The sequence below is a fragment of the Aegilops tauschii genome, chromosome 5 (genome assembly GCF_002575655.3).
Source record: "Aegilops tauschii subsp. strangulata cultivar AL8/78 chromosome 5, Aet v6.0, whole genome shotgun sequence".
In the NCBI taxonomy this organism is placed as follows: Eukaryota; Viridiplantae; Streptophyta; class Magnoliopsida; order Poales; family Poaceae; genus Aegilops; species Aegilops tauschii.
Genome location: NC_053039.3, coordinates 574,720,633 through 574,736,512, shown reverse-complemented (window position 1 = coordinate 574,736,512; position 15,880 = coordinate 574,720,633). Strand labels below are relative to the sequence as shown.

At 46.1% G+C, this 15,880-nt stretch overlaps 2 protein-coding genes across 2 annotated transcripts; one reads left to right on the top strand and one right to left on the bottom strand.

Annotated features, from left to right (window-relative positions):
• Positions 1–486: 486 nt before the first annotated feature.
• LOC109744256 (RNA polymerase sigma factor sigF, chloroplastic) lies at positions 487–4,044 on the bottom strand. Its single transcript, XM_020303356.4, has 8 exons — positions 3,162–4,044; positions 2,932–3,071; positions 2,649–2,764; positions 2,091–2,556; positions 1,742–1,972; positions 1,487–1,627; positions 1,142–1,339; positions 487–1,005 (listed from the first exon to the last, which is right to left on the bottom strand). Exons 1-8 carry the CDS (start codon positions 3,250–3,252, stop codon positions 709–711), a joined length of 1,680 nt encoding a protein of 559 aa, XP_020158945.1. The 5' UTR covers positions 3,253–4,044; the 3' UTR covers positions 487–708.
• Positions 4,045–10,643: 6,599 nt separating this feature from the next.
• Positions 10,644–15,577, top strand: LOC109744247 (uncharacterized). The gene is made up of 6 exons (XM_020303347.4): positions 10,644–10,967; positions 11,357–11,468; positions 12,037–12,139; positions 12,687–13,319; positions 14,345–14,394; positions 14,975–15,577. Exons 1-6 carry the CDS (start codon positions 10,864–10,866, stop codon positions 15,260–15,262), a joined length of 1,290 nt encoding a protein of 429 aa, XP_020158936.1. The 5' UTR covers positions 10,644–10,863; the 3' UTR covers positions 15,263–15,577.
• Positions 15,578–15,880: the final 303 nt, after the last annotated feature.

Below are 15,880 nucleotides of genomic sequence, written 5' to 3'. Positions count from 1 at the left end.
TAGTATTCCTATGAAATTTCCGTACGCGTTTCATACAAACCGAATGCATCTATATTGTTCCTACGTTTTTCTTATAGAATTCCTCCAAACCGAATGAGGCCCTAATCAACGGAGCCCCAACCGTAGCAGGTCTGCAGGGATCAAAGGGATCCTGAGACACACAAAGACTGAAAAGGTGAGAGTGTGTCATTGGACAAAACACGGTGATGGTCCTATCATGGGTATGATCAGCTGCCGTCTTCAAAAGACAAAAGGCTGTATCTAGCCAGACTCACAGCTCACAGGGCATACTCAACAGACTTCACTTGGCTGCAGTCCAAGTCCTAGGTGCATGAAACCAATGTGCTAGTGACAATTTCTTTTTTTGAAACAATCTTAAGGTTCATTTTAGTACCTGATGACCCGGGAAAACAAGTGGCATACGTACTTGGTTGCAATAAATTAATTGCAGTATCAGTATGTATGTAGTATGTACCACCATCTTAATTTGCTGCGAAATTTTTAATTACTTACACTCTGCAAAAAAACATGGCACTGAAACTCTGAAAGTGTGTGTTGTGTGTTTTCTGCTTCAGCTCTAGCTAGGAGGCTTGCACATGTCAGTGGGGTTCTAGCTTCTTAGGCTACATACATACATACATACATACATGTGTGTTCCCTTTTGTATGAATGAACAATTGAGCCGAGAGCAAACGAGGCGCTGCCTAGCTAGCCGTTGGAGGTCAGCAGGTCCAAGTAGACGTGGAACCCCTGCGTGGACACGCTCCTCTTGAGCTTGTCCAGCGCCCGGTTCTGGAGCTGCCGGATCCGCTCCTTGGACAGGCCGTACATGTCCCCGATCACGTGGAGCGTCTTGGGCTCGCCGTCGTAGATCCCGAACCGGTGCTCGATGATCTCCTTCTCCCTCGTGGTCAGGATGCCCAGGAACTCGCGCACCTGCTGCCTCATCATAATCCTGTCCACCACCAGGTCCGGCGGATCGATGTTCGGGTCCTCCGTGATCTCCTGCAGCAGCGTCAATAGATTATCACAGGACAGCTCAGTTCTTGTTTATCTGACCGGCGAAAAGATCATAGCTCAATCGATTCAGTCCTGGAACGATCTGCAGTATGTTTTATACATAGTGTTTTGTTGCTAGTACCTGGAAGGTGACAGCGTCGTTGGACCAGACTTGATCCTGCATTGATCGTGGCTTTCTGGTCTTCGCTTTGAGTTTCGCCAGCTTCTCGATCGTGATGCCCGCACGCCTAGCTACATTTTGGTTAGTAGGCTGCTCCCCTTCTAAGATGCACTCCAGCCTTGCTTTCCCCACCTTTTTCAGACGTGCATACACACTCTCCTGCACAAGAAACACAAAGGTCACACCATTGCATCTGGAAATCTGTAATTTTCAGGAATTAGTTATGCCAAACTAAAATGAACCTGTCCCCTCTCGAACATGGATGGTAAGACTAGAAGATCAAGGTGAACTGAGTTCAGGTCATACCGGCAACCGAATCAGTCTCGAATGCTTGAAGATAGACTTTTTGATCGCTTGGCGTATCCACCAGTACGCATACGTGGGGAACCTGCATCCCTTGCTTGGATTGAATTTCTCGAAGGTTTTCATCAACCCACAGCATCCGTCCTGAAATCAAGGACAGGAAAGAAACATTTACAACAGGATATTGGCATGCATAGGTTTTGCAGTAATGAGTTGATCCTCCTTTCTGGGGAAAAAAATGTAAAGAGTGAAATTAACCTGAACTAGGTCCTCAATGTCAAGGCCATATCCCTGGTATTTCCTAGCTACGTGTATCACAAGGCGGAAGTTGGAGCGGGCCATCTTCTCCCTGCAGCGCCTTCCCATGTGTATGGACGACTGCAGTTCCTTGCAGCTCATTCCTACGGCCTGAGCCCACTCCGGAAGCGTCGGCTCGCGGCCACACTGTGCTTCTAGCCTACGCTGAGCCTCCTCTAGTTTCATAAGGTTCTGTGCATGGAAAGTCATCGTATCCTTGAATTAGCAAGCTGAAATATCTGCATCTCATCTGGGCATCAAGGAAAGGATACAATGGTATAAGGTGTTGTAGAAGTTGAAAAGAACATGCCTGTATTTGACTGAACAGGTGTCTCTCTTCCTTTGCCGTCAAGAACTCTGTCGTCTCGCGGTCTCGTAGGAACAACCTGAAGGGTTCATCTGGACCGAGAACCCTGCCATACTTCTTTGGCTTCTCTTTCTTCTTTGAATCAGCAACACTGCACTGCACAACATCAGTACTGCTTGTTGATGCCTGAGGAACATTCCGCTTCTTGGATCTCCTCTCGAGCAACCGTGTAGACCGAATAAACACTTGCCCATTGCTCAGCAGCTTCTCGTACGGGTGGGTGGACTCCACACTGGTTGCAAGCGTTGGTGGTACATTCAGCTGGGTGGTTGAAGGGCTTGATCCATCTGCCAAAAAGGCCACCTCCTTCATCAAGGTTGCCGAGGTTGTCTTAAGATCCAAAGTTGGAACTGATTTTGCCGATGGCGTTGAAGTTGAAGTGATTGCAGAGGTAAAGTTGTTCTTTTGACTACCAATCAAATGTGATTCAGTTAATGTCAGAATAAGCAGAAAACAATCAATTTGCGCAAGTAAGCAGAAACAGGGACTGAGTGTCATTACCCAAAGGCCTGCTGGTAAATGACTTGCCGCTGCAGGCCTCGCAGATAGCTCTCGAACTCGCCCTCTGCCCCGTCTTCGCCTTTGAAAGTCTTCCCTTCCGTGTGCTGCTCCAAGGCCTTAGTTGAGACAGACAAGACAGAATTTATTAGCACTAGCACTAGCAATGGGACAGAGTCCAGTGTAGAAGTATTTATTTATTTATTTAAATGAATGGTGTTTCTATATTTTTAGCCATCACGAGCTCTTGACCACACATGAAAGGAGGAAGTGTTGGGCAACCAACCATGTCCAGCAGGAACTCCAGCAAGGCCTTCTCGCCCTTCAAAGCCACAGAGCCATGGGCCTGCTGCTCCTCGGCCACGAGCGAGGGCGAGTAGTGGCACGCCGTGGATGCTCTGCCCGTGCTGTCGTGTATCATCGGAACTGCACAAAACAGATGAGCCTCAGGGCTAGGCCAACAGATACCAGAAAGAAAGGAGAGGCAAGGAAAGTTTGTAGCAGTACTGAAGATACCTGATGCGCGGGAGGGGGATGGGGAGGACCTGAAGTTTGGAGAGGAGGTGGGGAAGAGCGGCGACGAGAGCAGGCTCCGGCTGGAATTCATGTCCGGGGAAGAAGAAGAAGAAGCAGCAGCTCACAGTCACAGGTGTCTGTCTGGTTCAGTGCCCTCCTCCTCCTCCTGTCCTATCCGTTTTCATCAGAGGTGTTTTGATTGGTGAGGGAGATCGTGTTCACTAGATGAGGGATCAGCGATGATGATTCCCTCCCCTTTTACCACCTACCTACTCCTACTTCCCATGCTCCTACTCCAGCAGAGCAGAGCAGGGAGCAACAGCGGCCGACTGATTGAGTGAGACAGTGAGTGATATGGTTATGGAGAGAGGGGAGAGGAGTGGAGGCTGCTGTAGCGAGCGAGCGAGCGAGGATAAGGCGCGCGCGCTGCACCATGGATTTTGCTGCCAAGCCGGACCCGCAGATCGACACGTGTGCAAATCGCTTGATTCCTTGGAATTATCCTCCCTCAAAATAGCAACCTTTTTTTTACTTTACCTGAAAATTATCCTTGGAAGGGCTCGCGCTCCCGCTCGTCCAAGTCCAACCGCCGGCGACCTCGACCACGGTGGAGCTCGAGGTGGGCATTCCGCCCAACACCCTGCGGGCACGCACCGCTGGTCGACGAGATCACGGCCTGAGCTGACCGATTCTTGGCTCTTTAATAATGCAGCCCGGATTGCTGCCCGCGGGCCAGTCGCTGAGGTTCACGGCGCCGGTGCACGTCGGCGACGAGGCCGTCGCGGAGATGCACGGCAGTTGGGACCACCGCCGGCGCAAGGAACATGTACCGCCAAGGTCGTCTCCTCTCTCGTTCTTTGCTTTGCTGACAGCATCTCCAGCCGTTTGGCCCCACAGGTCGCCGCGATATTTTGTACAAAATATTGCATACTCGGCGATTTTGGCACAAACTCGGCAAAATTTCATTGAAATTTGTAAAAAAACATAAAAACATGCAAACTACGCCTAGCCACTGCGCCCGCATCCACTGCCCGCCATCTACATGCCGAGAAGCCTGTAGAAGCGGGTGTAGTCGCCGCCGCCGCCGTCGTCGTCGTCGCGCGCCTCGCCGGTGCTGCCGCCGTCCCTGCTGCAGCCCTGGCCAGGGTCGTCGAGGCGCGGTGGGGCGCTGGACGGCCCGGCCTCTTCCTCCTCGTCACTGTCAAGGACGATGACGCCGTCCTCCTCGCGCCCGCGGCGCCGTGCCTGGAGCTCCGCATACACCCGGCGCTGACGGAGCACCTGCTCGCGGACATAGTCCTCTTTCGCCCACTTGAGGGCGGACTCGTCGTCGGGGGCCACCATGTCGACGTGCTCCGGCTTCACGGGGAGCAGCCCTCGCTCGGGCTTCGGCCACCCTTGTTGATGTCGAGGGCGCCACTACGGGTGCGGCGCCCGAGTGGCGTCTCCCCCGGCTCGGGCTTAACGGGGCGGCACGCCGGCAAGCCGGAGCCCGACGACGAGGACGACCCCAGCTCCATTCGCCGCGGCGTCCAGGAGCTGCCACGACGGCGAGAGAAGGATGGCCGCGGGTACTCGAGGGTGCGGCCTGGCACGCCCCACCACTCGCGGGGGATGACGCCGTTGGAGGAGGCAATCTACTCCTCGCGGCGGCGCGCGAAGTACATGGACCACATGGTGTGGCTGTCGGCAGCGTAGCGCGGCTCGTTCCGCTGCTCCTCCGTCAGGGACGAGCGGATGCGGGCGATCTCGGCCCGTCGTGCCGCCCCTTCAGGCATCGGGACACCGCCGGCGCTTGCGTATCTATAATTTTTGATTGTTCCATGCTATTATATTGTCTGTTTTGGATGTTCAGTGGGCTTTATTATACACTTTTATATTATTTTTGGGACTAACCTATTAACCGGAGGCCCAGCCCAAATTGCTGTTTTTTTTTCCTATTTCAGTGTTTCGAAGGAAAGGGATATCAAACAGAGTCCAAACGGAATGAAACCTTCGGGAATGTGATTTTTGGAACAAACGTGATCCAGAGGACTTGGAGTGCACGTCAAGCAATCAACGAGGAGGCCGCGAGGCAGGGACAGGCGCCCCCCCACCCTCATGGGCCCCTCGTGGCTCTCCTGACCGACTTCTTTCGCCTATATATACTCATATACTCTGGAAACATCAGAACAGAGGACGAAACCCTATTTCCACCGCCGCAACTCTCTATACCCGTGAGATCCCATCTTGGGGCCTTTTCCGGCGCTCCGTCGGAGGGGGCATTGATCACGGAGGACTGCTACCTCAACACCATAGTCTCTCCGATGATGTGTGAGTAGTTTACCTCAGACCTTCGGGTCCATAGTTATTAGCTAGATGGCTTCTTCTTTCTCTTTGGATCTCAATACAAAGTTCTCCTCGATTCTCTTGGAGATCTATTCGATGTAATCTTCTTTTGCGGTGTGTTTGTCGAGATCCGGTGAATTATGGGTTTTATGATCAAGATTATCTATGAACAATATTTGAATCTCCTCTGAATTCTTTTATGTATGATTTGTTATTTTTGCAAATCTCTTCGAATTATCAGTTTGGTTTGGCCTACTAGATTGATCTTTCTTGCAATGAGAGAAGTGCTTAGCTTTGGGTTCAATCATGCGGTGCTCGATCCCAGTGACAGAAGGGGAAACGACACATATTGTATTGTTGCCATCAAGGATAAAAAGATGGGGTTTATATCATATTGCTTGAGTTTATCCCTCTACATCATGTCATCTTGCTTAATGCGTTACTCTATTCTTATGAACTTAATACTCTAGATGCATGCTGGATAGCGGTCGATGTGTGGAGTAATAGTAGTAGATGCAGGCAGGAGTCGGTCTACTTGTCATGGACATGATGCCTATATACATGATCATGCCCAGATATTCTCATAACTATGCTCAATTCTATCAATTGCTCGACAGTAATTTGTTCACCCACCATAATACTTATGCTCTTGAGAGAAGCCACTAGTGAAATCTATGGCCCTCGGGTCTATTCTCTATCATATTAATCTACCGTTATTTCTATCACCGTTTATTTTGCTTTCTTTACTTTTAGTCTTTATCATAAAAATACCAAAAATATTATCTTATCATCTCTATCAGATCTCACTTTTGCAAGTGGCCGTGAAGGGATTGACAACCCCTTTATCGCGTTGGTTGCAAGGTTCTTATTTGTTTGTGTAGGTACGTGGGACTTGAGCGTGGTCTCCTACTGGATTGATACCTTGGTTCTCAAAAACTGAGGGAAATACTTACGCTACTTTACTGCATCACCCTTTCTTCTTCAAGGGAAAACCAATGCAGTGCTCAAGAGGTAGCATCGCTCAACCTCCACCCCCGGCACACACATGTCGGGGGCGCCGGATACTCGGCCTCATAGAGGAGCCGCGCCTTCGGTTCTTGGAGATGGCGGCGGCCGAAGCCGTTCGCCGCCGCGCCGTCGCCTGAGAACCTCTCGGCCATTTGTTCGTCGGCGGGAAGGGGAGAGGGTGCTGCTTTGTGTGCCGGAGAGCGGGGAGAGTGTTGCTTTGTGCGCCGGAGAGGGAGGAAATGAGAGTTGTGGCGTCCACTGACGGGGATGTCGTCTTTTATAGCCGCACCGGGGCGGCGAAAGGCTGCCTGCCGAGCGACGCGTGGCGGCAGAGGGCGGGACGCGCGTCGCGGCGCCTTCACTGCGCTGCCCATGAGGCATCAATGGAGGCTGACCGGCACGGTAGCGCGGCAATCTTCGCATTGATTCCCGCGAGAACCGAGGCGATGTGGGCGACGAAGCGGCGTCTCGCTGACTCGGCGGGCCCATCTCCGTTCGCGCCAAAACCACTCGCCCCGGCGCCCCCAGTGCGCCGGGTACGGCCTGGGTCCGCCGGCGCCAGTTTCGGCTCAAACCGGCGAAAAACCGGCTCCTGGGGCGCGACTGGGTCGATTTTCGCCCACCGACACGGAAAAATCGCCTTGGGGGGCTGTTGGGGGCGCGGCTGGAGATGCTCTGAGACCACGGTTACATTTTTTTACAAGCAAGGGATCACTTGTAGTGTTTCTTATCTTAAGAGTATCTTCAGCGGAGCCGCTATATCCACCTGCCCCGTAAAATAGAAGTTGCACAACATGTGCACTTTTGTGCCACAAGTTGAAAAATACGAAAAACTGATGGTGAAACTTGTCTCAGTGTGCATATACGGTTCAATTCTCGGATGAAGCCATATATGACGATAGCGTGGCATGACAGCGTGGCACCGGGCCCACTGTCAGTGACTAGGATGAGTTGGGGCGGCGCTTTTTTGCAGAAACCCCCTAAATTAATAGCAAATCTTGTAAAAAAACCTATGACCGTTGGGCCCCACCTGTCAGGAACAGTACGAAAGGGATAATTCATATGAAAAATAGTGCCAACGCGACTCGATCCCGCGACCTCCCAAACCTATCGAGCTATGCCCACCTGACCAATTTTGAGTTCGTTGTCTAACATCTACTCCCTCTATAACGAAATACTTGTAGTTCGGGAACTACGAACTACAAGTATTTTGGTATAGATGGAGTAGTGACCAACACGCGCAGGGGACTTAAAATGGGTGGCAGTCAATGCGACCGGTTTTTCATATGTTAGTTTTTTTCTTTTTTTGGATTTAAAAAAACGTAAATCATACTCACATTAAAAGACAAAGTTCAAATATTCTTATTCATATATTATAGAGGGTTTCATGAAAAAGGGTTGACATGTTTAATAAAAACTCATAACATAATGTCTGTAATACATTTAATAAAAAATAAAATAGTATTTTAAAAGTATTCAAATAACTAAAGTGGTATTTAAGAAGTATAAAAACGTTAATATATTTTAAAATAATATTTAAGAGTTTTCATTTGAGAACCTGCAGTCTAGTATTAAATAGGCTTGTATATAATTTTCCATAAATCTTATTGTTTATTATTGTCTAATAATAAATAAATATTTTTGCAAATACACAAACTTCATAAAATAATGTGAACACTTTTTAAAACAATATAACACTTTGTATATCCTATATATGAATTAAAAACATGAAGACTTTCCAAAATTAGGTGAACATTTGATCAAATATATATTTTTAAACTGTACTTATATTTTATTAAATATATATTCATTTTTTTAGTTATAAAAATATTATGATAATTCATAAAAAATATTTTTATTATAATTTGTTTTTCAAGTAATACATTAACATATTTTAGTGTTACATGAACATTCTTTGAAATAAGTTATTTTATTTGTATTTAAAATATTATAATACACGAATATTCTATCTCTGTTATTTTACTGTGATTAATTTACATAGTTTCACAAAATTCCATAAAAGGAAAAGAATCTAACATATGAAAATGGGCCGCAGTGATTGCAGCCCATATAAGCCCCATGTGTGTGTGTGTGTTTGTTTATTCTCAAAAAAGGTGATTAGAGTTAGTTCCCCTAAAAAACTGATTAGAGTTTGTGTGTGTTTATTCTCAAAAAAGGTTGATTAGAGTTAGTTAGCGTAAATGAATTTGTCTCATAAAAAAACTTATTGTAAATGAATGTCTAAAAAAGGTTATCCTAAAAGGTCAACAGAGTCTTATTGGTTTTGTGGCTAGAAAAGCAAGGTTTGGAGCAGTTGGTCGCATGTTCGAACCGTAATATGTACTGTTTTTCCTAAATTTTCTCTACGTACTGTTTCCTGATAGGTGGGCCCGGCGCCACGCGAGCAGCATATACAACTACAGCCAGAATTGAACCGTATATGCACACCGAGACAAGTTCGGGCATTAATTTTCTGTATTTTTTCAACTTGTGGTACCAAACTGTACATCCTATGCAACTTCATGTACCACCCATGCATTTATCTCTTTCCTCTATCTTGGAGGGAGCGAAATTGCATGTCAGCTGCTTCCGCCACCGGCGGCGCCGCCTCCCGAGCTTGATTCCGGCCACCCCGCCTCGAGCGCCGGCCTCCACAACATGCCGTCGTACTCCTGCCTTGAGTGTTGGCCACCACGCCTCGAGCACTGGCCTTCGCAACAGGGCGTCCTGCCCTGCCTCGAGCGCCGGTGCCACAATAGGGCACCTAGGAGCGCTCCGGCCGCCTCGCGCTGCCTCTAACGCCGGCCCCGCGTGAAGCTCTAAAGGCTGTCGGAGCTCGAGCCCGCGCCCTTGTTCCGGTCATGCTCACGAGCATCGTTGGGGTCTTTCGAGGATCCAATTGTAATTTAGATTTTGTATTTAGGGTTTGTTGTGTTATTTTGTAAGGACATTATTGTAAAATCAACCGAAATCACTAATTAAAGAGTACTCGTTGCAAAGAACACTCCACCCTCCCAGGTCACGACAAGTGGCGCACATGCAGCGCGCCACTTGTCATAACCTGGGAGTTTTCCCTTTTTTCGTAGATCCGTTTATTCAAAATGTTTTATCTCTTAAACCGTGCGTCCAAATCTCAAACCGTTTTCACCATTCGATTCCTCGCGTCGAGATCGTCAAAACTAGATCCCATGTTGATAGGTTTTGACGAACTTTTTTTTCATGAAAAAAACCAAACAAAAAAAGGACGAAAAAACCAAACCGAGAGCACTGTTTTTTTCCCTTTCCGAAAGAGGCACGCCCGTGCCTCTCGCGAAATTACAACCGTGCCTCTCGTGGAAGCAAAACCGTGACTCTCGTGAAAGAAAAAAAAACAGAAAACACATTTTTTCCTTTCCGAAAGAGGCACGCCTGTGACTCTCGCGAAAGCACAACCGTGCCTCTGGCGAAAGCAAAATCATAACCCTCGCGAAAGAAAAAAAAAACAGAAAACACGTATTTTTTTCCCTTTCCGAGAGGCACGGCCGTGACTCTCGCGAAAGCACAACCGTGCCTCTCGCGGAAGCAAAACAGTGACTCTCACGAAAGAAAAAAAAAGTAGAAAAGATGTTTTGTTTTTCCCTTTCCGAGAGGCACGACCGTGACTCTCGCGAAAGCATAACCGTGCCTGTTGCGGAAGTAAAACCATGACTCTCGCGAAAGAAAAAAAAAACAGAAAACGTGTTTTTTTTCGAAAGGCACGGCCGTGACTCTCGCTAAAGCACAACCGTGCCTCTCGCGAAAGAAAAAACTGTGACTTTTCGCGAAAGAAAAAAAGAAAACACGTTTTTTCGCGTAAAATTTGTCTTTTTCGAAAAATGTTTTTTGGTCGAAAAGCTAAGGAAGACCGGGGGAAACCAAAACGTCGAAAACCCCCGAAAAAAACGTTTAAAAAGCCGAAAACGCGTGCGAAAAAAAAACAAAATCTGAAAGGAGCGTCTAGAGCGCGACACGTGGCGAATGGGTAAGAGCGCGCCAAGTGGCGCTGATCGTTGCGAGGCTTCCGAAGAAGCACTCGTTAACTAGTTACTCTCAAAATCAACTACGTACTGACTAATGGGCTTCACGTCGAAAACAATTTTACCGGATCTGTTCGGCCCTTTTACTTTTAGGACGGGCCGTGCATGAGAGGACGCTCTAACCGGAAGGCGACAGCGGCGGTCAAGTTAAGCACCCCAGTCGCTGTCGGGCGCGCCGCCGACGAGACCACCACCACCTCCATCCAACCAAACCAGTAGGCTCTAGGCAGGCGGAAGCGCCTCCCCCTCCACCTCCATCCCCTTGTGTGGAGACCTAAGCAAGCAGCATACACCAATCGCCGATCCGGACCATGGACGCCAACTGGCGGCCCACCCAAGGGTCGGACCCCGCCGCCCTAGGCGATTGGCGCGCCCAGCTCCAGCCCGAGGCGCGCAGCAGGGTCGTCAATAAGATGTATGTACGCTCACGCTGGGACTCACTCTAATTTATTCGATTTGGTTTTCATCTGATTTCCCCTTCCATAGGGAGCGGCAGAACAAAAGAGGATTTTTTCCATCGATCCATCTGATATCTAGCTTTGATCCATAGCGTCGATTTAGCAGCTCCCAGTTTCAGCGCCTCTGTTTGATTCCTAGTCAAAATCCACCCCGCTTTGAACCCAGCTTAATTACTTCGCTAACTCTGAACAGTCTAACGCAAGTTTACTGACCGAGAGCTGCAGGTTTGTCATGTCCTCGATATAGTTAAGAACTGGAGGCATGTTTTATTGCACACAACAGCTGAAAAGCAATGCATCCCCCCACCCAATTTATTCACATTTTGTATCATTATTATGCGTGTAGATTGGAGACTCTGAGGAAGGTCCTGCCAGTATCTGTGCCAGACGAACTGAACGAACTTCAAGAAGTCGCCAGGCAATTCGAAGACAAGATCTACACTGAAGCAACCAATCAGGTACCTTCTTCGGAGCAGAGCACACATTAGTAATGGGCTCCAACTGGCATAGAAGAATTTTTACATGACGTTTTACTACCTTTAATTAGCAGTTCCCACCCTAACAATCATTTATCTCGCACCGAAAATCAAATAATACCTTACTCCCTCCTCCCCTCTCTCTGAACGGGCTTGCTTAGCTTCATCTACTCTTCCAGTCTGGTAAAAAAAATTAAAATGGATTTATTTGGTTGCGGTGTACCATATCACTATTTCCGTTTCGAATCGCTGTTCGTGGAGCAATCTGCAACTCTTCATCATTTTTGCCTAACTCACTTATGCTGAATATTTGTTTAGTTGATAAAGTTGGGGCACACTGTCACTATTTTTTATTTGGATTTTCTGTTCATATCGCTTACTTGAGGCAGTGTGTTTCTCTGCTTAGATGACATTTTTTGAATTCAAATGTTAAAAGCTGAAACACCTTCTTGACCGTGCTAAACCACTAATCACACAGGAACTGTTGGTCGCAAGCCACTATTAGTAATTTGGTATAGAACTTTACATCATTTTCTTTTGTATTACTCAGTCTGATTATGTGCGGAAGATATCTCTGAAAATGGTCTCTATGGAGACGAACAGACAACAGGCTCATGGAAATGCTCAAGTGATTCCAAATCAAAACAACTCAGGTAAGGCACAATTTATCATCTTTGCTTGGATGTCAATTTACACTCATGAAATGATTATGCCATATGGTAGACTAAAGCCCAGTTCTTTTTGGCTTATTTTGTAAGCCACAAAAGAATTATGTTTTAGTTTTATGTTGGAGTTAGTTTGCAATGCTGCAACCTTTAAGTTACAGTAACATTTGACTATCTTCAGCACTTTTTAGAATTATGTTTAGTCTCTCCTTGCTATTTACTTCTTAAATTAGTCGGTTAGCTCTCAGCTCGCTACAAAAGAACCAACCATTAGTTGTTAAATCAGTTGGTCAGCTCTCAACTGTATTTACATTGACTCTGTCTTATTGAAAAGAATTGCAAACACTTGTTGGCAGGCTCTTGAAAGCAAATCTGGTTGCCAGCCCTTTAATTGCTTTGGTACATTTATTTTTCTCATTGAAAATGCAGAAGGTCTTAATTTGATCTGTAAGATGCTGCTTTCAGCGCTTTGTGTGCCTGTTACAGTTCCACAAGATACTTTCTTAACACACATATGGTACCTTTTCTGAAACAGCTCCTGCACTCCCTCCACAAGGCAGAAATCAAGCACAGACAACAAAGAGACAATCTTCACAGCAACCCATGATGCAAATGTTGTCTGGCCTTCACCCTGGGCAGTCCACCATTCCACAGACACAGCCAATGGCCATGCAGTCGGCTACTCAGAGTGGTACTCAACAGAATCAATTGAATTTCGTACAACAGTCTGTGCAATCATTACTCCACCAACCTCAGCAAACTGTTGGGAGGCAGCAGCAACAAGCACATCCCTCCATTCATCAACAGCCTTCGCTGCATAGTCAGCAGCCCAATATTCCTTTACAGCAGCAGCAACAGCAGTTGATGGGGCACCAGCCAAATTTACAACAAGATCAGCTAATTGGTCAACATAATGGTGCTGTGGAGATGCAGGAGCAACAGAGGCTACCAGTTCAGTCAAATATTCTTTTGAACGTGCAGCAAACACAGCAGATGTTGAATCAGCCGTATATGCTTCTGCATCAGACACATCAATTGGGCTCTCAGGCAAACATGGCGAGTCTACAGCATCAGCAACTTCTTGGAACTGTGCCTTACATGCTCTTGCAACAAAATAACATGGATCCGATTCAGGCACAGAGAGGCCTTCAAGAAGTTTCCTCTAGTAGTAAGTTTTCACACATACTTTCTTTATGGGATCCATCATATGCTCTTATTGGTCCCGTCTTCTTTTTTCTCTGTGTTCTTATATATATCTTCCTGTTGTGGCCTTACATTACTTCTGCAGTTTAAACCAGCTTATCGATCTGGTCTCTCATTATTTTCACCTTACTTACATAGAAAAGTTTAGGGGAAAATGTGTGTTGTCCATCAGGACCCCCACACCCTTACTTATCGTGCTAACAGTTCTGTTGGACTATAATACAACCTGAATTCTTGGATCCTAACTCTTTATTGAACCCTTCGGGCACTCCCGGTGCATTGTATCTTCATTGTATCATATGCATTAAATGTGTGTTTAGATATAACTCTTCCAGTGGCTTATATCTTAGTGTTATATCTAATGGAGCTGCCATTTAATATGTTCTGTGGGAGAAAATAATAATTACCCTAAGTATGACTCAAACAGTTTATGAAGTTAATGTTTATGCTACATGAACTAGCTTTATATCTTTTTAAAACTTCTTTGAAGATGACAACGAGATTCATAATTCAGATGCAATTACATGTTTTTTGACAAGTGAAATGCACCACAGGTCCTAGAACTATCGAGGGGTGTGAAGTTAGTCCTAAAGCTTCAAAACTTCATTTCACTCTCCTTTTGCCTAAACTACGGTAGATAGAAGGACAACTTGAAGATGGAATTATATATTGCGATGTTTAGTGATCCAGTTCTGTGTAATCATCATGTTGACTAAACTGACCCTACTGATCTTCTGCGACTTCTGTTCAGCACATTGGGATTTCTTATTTTCTGGAAAAATGCTACTGTGCAATAATCATGATGATTAAGCTGACCATATTGCTCCTCTGTGATTGTTTGATTTGGTTCACAAGTTTTCCAATTTGCCCCTGCATTCTATCCTACAATGTACTTGTAGCTGTTTATTTGTTGGTTTGTTCATTGTATTGTGATACTCTTCGACTAACTTGCTTTTTGTGCATCATCTGCGGACTCTACTGCTCAAACAGGTCATGAAGATGCAGATGCAGATTATTGGCAAGAGGAGATATATCAAATGGTAAGACATGATACTGATATCATCCTTTTTGGCACTCCCTTCCTTGGAACTCCCTAAAATTCGTAGACAGTGGCCCCTAGAACAAGGAGGTTGAGATTGGCCTGATCTAGATTGTTAGAAGATGAAACAACACGCGGGGCCTTTTACTTTTGCACTTCATGTTGCCCATCTCCTTTCTTTTTGGTATGTATTCCAACAAATTCCTCTTCTGGAATTGAAACCTAAATTTCATACAACAAGTGTGTAGATGCACTACATTCTCGCAGTCTTCTTACAAGATATTTATTATATGTATACGGAATTCTGTATGGAAGCGGAGGATGGAGCATACAACCATACAGAGTATCTAGATGTAGTAAAGCCTCAAGGCAGTTAGCAATTTTATTTTAATCAATGGGCATCATAGTTTCTTATTTTGTTTTAGATTTGTATATGCATCTAAAAGCTAGTTGAAATATCTTTCCAGTGCCATATTCACCGACTTTATGGCAAACCATGGCCTACTAGCTGTTCTGTTCTCATCTCTATATATAGTTTCTGCACGAAATTTATGTGTGTGTGTGGTCTGTGTTATCGGCAGGTCAAGATGTTGAAGGACCAATACTTTGCAGACCTTAGTGAACTGTTCAATAAGATATGTGTGAAGCTACAGCATGTTGAGAGCATTATACCACCTCCGATTCCATCCGAGCAGTATGATAGAATGAAGAGCTTTAAAACATTGTTGGAACGTATATTACAGATGCTGCAAATTAGCAAGAGTATCATCCAACCTGCCATGAGGGACAGAGTTCCGCAATACGAGAAACAGATTATCACTATCTTGAATTGTCTAAGGAAGGCAGTGCAGCCACAAGTGCAGCAATAGTTTCAGCAGAGCCACCTGCAGCTGCAGGACAAGCTCTTAATTCTAGCATTTCGCATTAGCAAAGTTATTGTAGAGTTTGGTTAGAAGACTGGTGGAGGAAGTTTCAGTTTGAACTGAATTATGGTTGCTGGGAAAGTTTCATTTTTCTTTTCTTTACTACTAATTGAGATCCCATCTGTATGCACCTGAACCGTGTTTGATTGAACCGATGGCCGGGCCCATCTCTTGGAGAGAGGCTCGGTGAAATAGGCATGTTGGGGCTAGTGCTTAGTTTTGAGATAATACATACAGGATCTCATGACCCTTTACGTTTTCTAGGGCAGTAATTAAGCCATTTCAGAGGAAGAGCAGCTTGTTACAAACAAAAAATTCACATCATTGGTTCAGCTCTGGGTTATGGCTTGATTGGCCTTAAAAATGCGGCGGTTATGTAATTGTAAACCCCTTCCAGTATTTTCCCAGCCATTTTGACTATATTCAGTGCAACCTCCTATTAGAATTGTGCCACCTACACTGTACAACTTGTTTGGATCTGCACTTGCTGCTATCAGATTAATTTGGGAATTGTATGGAATGTCTGCCAGTGTCAAATCCCGCTTCCCTGTACGTCGCCCTCCT

Bases quoted from the DNA above. Each gene is read 5' to 3' on its own strand.
- LOC109744256 (XM_020303356.4), bottom strand. From the start codon at position 3,252: ATGAATTCCAGCCGGAGCCTGCTCTCGTCGCCGCTCTTCCCCACCTCC. The intron at 2,765-2,931 runs GTTGGTTGCCCA...GTCTCAACTAAG, and splicing joins TGGAGTTCCTGCTGGACATG to GCCTTGGAGCAGCACACGGA. The intron at 1,973-2,090 runs GCATGTTCTTTT...TTCCATGCACAG, and splicing joins ACCTGTTCAGTCAAATACAG to AACCTTATGAAACTAGAGGA.
- LOC109744247 (XM_020303347.4), top strand. From the start codon at position 10,864: ATGGACGCCAACTGGCGGCCCACCCAAGGGTCGGACCCCGCCGCCCTA. The intron at 11,469-12,036 runs GTACCTTCTTCG...TGTATTACTCAG, and splicing joins ACACTGAAGCAACCAATCAG to TCTGATTATGTGCGGAAGAT. The intron at 12,140-12,686 runs GTAAGGCACAAT...TTTCTGAAACAG, and splicing joins TCCAAATCAAAACAACTCAG to CTCCTGCACTCCCTCCACAA.